Source organism: Microtus ochrogaster, chromosome 2 (assembly GCF_000317375.1).
Source record: "Microtus ochrogaster isolate Prairie Vole_2 chromosome 2, MicOch1.0, whole genome shotgun sequence".
Classification (NCBI taxonomy): Eukaryota; Metazoa; Chordata; class Mammalia; order Rodentia; family Cricetidae; genus Microtus; species Microtus ochrogaster.
The window spans coordinates 20,818,337-20,821,131 of NC_022010.1; the positions used below are offsets into that span (position 1 = coordinate 20,818,337).

At 53.4% G+C, this 2,795-nt stretch overlaps 1 protein-coding gene across 1 annotated transcript in view; it reads right to left on the bottom strand.

Moving 5' to 3' along the window:
- Myl10 (myosin light chain 10) overlaps positions 1 to 2,795 on the bottom strand; it is a 9,351-nt gene that overhangs the window by 2,801 nt on the left and 3,755 nt on the right. The window contains 1 exon segment of the mRNA XM_026788328.1: positions 229 to 307. Coding sequence (XP_026644129.1) covers positions 229 to 307 — 79 coding nt within the window.

A 2,795-nucleotide genomic window follows, 5' to 3' on the forward strand; every position in this document is an offset into this window, starting at 1 on the left:
CCTTCTCCATCCCCAACACTCAGAAGCACTCCTTGGCCCATGCCACACTGCCCATCCACTCACACACAGAGAGAGGGGGCATCAAGGCCTGGGAGGGAGGGAGCTGTGCTGGCCTGGCTGTGGCCTCTAGCCACTGGATGGATGTTAACCCTGCTCAGGGGAGTTCTGAGGGGGAAAGAAAGAGGCAGGCCTGACATCCACTCTGGCGTGCCTCAGCTGAGAACTTACAAGTCAGCCTTGACAAAGCCTTTTCCTTCCGTGTCAAACACTTTGAAGGCATGCAGTATGGTCTCTTCCGGGTCCGTGCCTAGAGATCGCAGATTCAGGACAAGGAGAACAAAAGGGTAGTGAGGGCCTCTCAGAGGTGGTGCCAAGCTGAGCAGGAAAAAGGGGCAACGACCCCAACTTCCACTGAGCCACACCCACAGCTCCTCGCTGGGGGGTTCTAGGCAGCGGCTCTTTCACTGAGCCACACCCCACAGACTCTGAATCATTTATTTCAGTAACAATTTCCTTCAAGGCTGCAGAAGTGGCACAAGAGGAACAATTCCGGCTGTATTGTCACCCAGCCCATGGGCCACCTCTCTACCTCAGGTGACCTGATTTTGAAGACCTCACCAATGAAGTCCAACCTCAGCCCCACGATCAGAGGTCTTTTCCCTTCCCTTACAGCCTCTGTGCACAACTTGAGTCAAGAATGAATCTCTCGGTTGCTGCTTCCTCACCCCCAGACCTCAGTGGTCATCCAATCATATCAGCTCTGAGACCTTGGACAAGTCACCTGACCTCCCTGAGCTTCAGTTTCTTCATCTGTGAAATGGGGGCCACTGTCAGGAGAGTGAAGAGCACAGCGAATGCTCTGTTGGGGAATCTATGTGCAATGGAGCAGGCTGTTTGCAACTAAATGTACGCAGTGCACCTAGGTTTCTGTAAAACTGCCAGGCTCTTCGAACAGTTTCTATTGTACCACATTTGTGGCTTTGAAGAAAATTGTTACCAAAATAAATGAATCTGAGGCTGGTGGCATGGTTTAGTGGTAGAGCATCTGCCTAGAATCCCCCAGTGAGGGGCTGCAGTGTGGCTCATTGGTAGAGCCCCTGCCTAGAATCCACCAGTGAGGGGCTGCAGTGTGGCTCAGTGTCTACCTGGATGGAAGCAGGTGCCCTGAAACCCTTGGTCAGGCCTTTATCCTCATCATGCTGGCCCACACCTGTCTCAGAGTGGACCTGGAAAGCCCTTCCCTCCATCAAGGCCCTGCACTGCCAAGAGGTCAAAGGTCTGTTTGCCATACTATGTACAGGACCAGCTGGCTGGTAGCTGCTAATGGCCTGGAATTTTATTTTGTTTTGCTCTGCTGTTGTTTTTTTGTTGTGGTGGAGTTTTTGTTTTGTTTTGTTTTGTTTTTGACTGCATGCCATCTAGCCCAGGCTGGTCTAGAACGTGCTGTATAGCTGAGGTTGGCTTTGAACTCCTGATGCTCCTGCTTCCCTCCTCCCAAGTACTGGGATCACAGGTATGTGCCACCACACAGCTTAGCAGATAGACTTTAATAAAGTCAATGAATCAGAGCTACCAATCCATCCCTGCTCTAAGCCCAGCTCTAGGCCTGGGCTTCACCACATGGACATAGAGCTGTCTAGGTCTCCCCATCAGACTGGGGCAGAGCCCACTTATTTCCCCCATCAGAATGAATCAGGCCTGTCTGTGTCTCCTCCATTAGACTAAGTCAGGGCTCTGTGCCTCCCTCATCAGACTACATGAGGGACCTGTGTCTCTCTCTCCTGTAAGAATATGCCAGGCCGAAGAGTGTGTCCCCTATCAGAATGGGTCAGAGCCTTGTGTGTCTTCTCTATCAGGCTGTCACCTGGGAATAAGGGCTTCGTCCCCTCTGAATAATAACTAGAGCCAGTGAATCCATCCCAGGTGGGCTTAGCAGCAGAGTTGAGGATAGCTTGAAGGTGGAGAGGCTAAAGGTGCAGGGATGCTGATAGGGGCTGGCTGGACCCCAGCCTCCAAGGCCACAGCTTCCCAATTCTATCAATTAGCTAAACCCCGTGTCCCTCTCAAGAGTCTGGGAAGTTGGAACAGGTCCGCAGTTGGCCCCCATTATCTTCCTGGGGACCAAGTGTTGGATCTTGTTAGCTCTGGCCTGGCTGTGGGACACTCACCTCAGTCAGCCACTCCCTGCCTTGTCCCCAGAGAGGGCCTCTGCTCTGAGGCCTGGGAGACCCATAAAAAGCCCTGTGTGGTGGCTCCCTGCCATTGTGGGCAGTCAAAGGACCGTCTCCTTGTCTCAATTAACGACTGCGGCTGCGATGGTGCCTGTCCCAGCCCACTGCCCTCCCTGCTGCCAGCCTCTCACGCAGCCCTAGACAAGTTTGCATGACAGGCCTTGCTGGAGCCCCAGGCCTGGAACCCCAGCAAAGATGAGAACAAGATGCAGTTCGAGGTCCCCAGCGGGGCTTCGGTCGTCACTCTGACTTAGCCACAGACTAAGTGAGCCTTGTGCTTCAATCTCTTTTCTGTAAAACAGGTCATCACAGCTGGAAGTGGTGCCCCTTTCTGTGAGCACCCAAAAGAGGCCATAAATGAACTACTGTTCTTCTCCAACACACAGGTCACCCAGGGCTAGAGACACCATCCTCCAGCTCTCCTACTGAGCCACACCCTAGCCCCTCACTGGGAGATTCTAGGCAGATACTCTACCACTGAGTCACACCCCAGCCCCTCACTGGGGGATTCTAGGCAGGGGCTCTACCACTGAGCCACACCCCAGCCCCTCACTGGGGGATTCT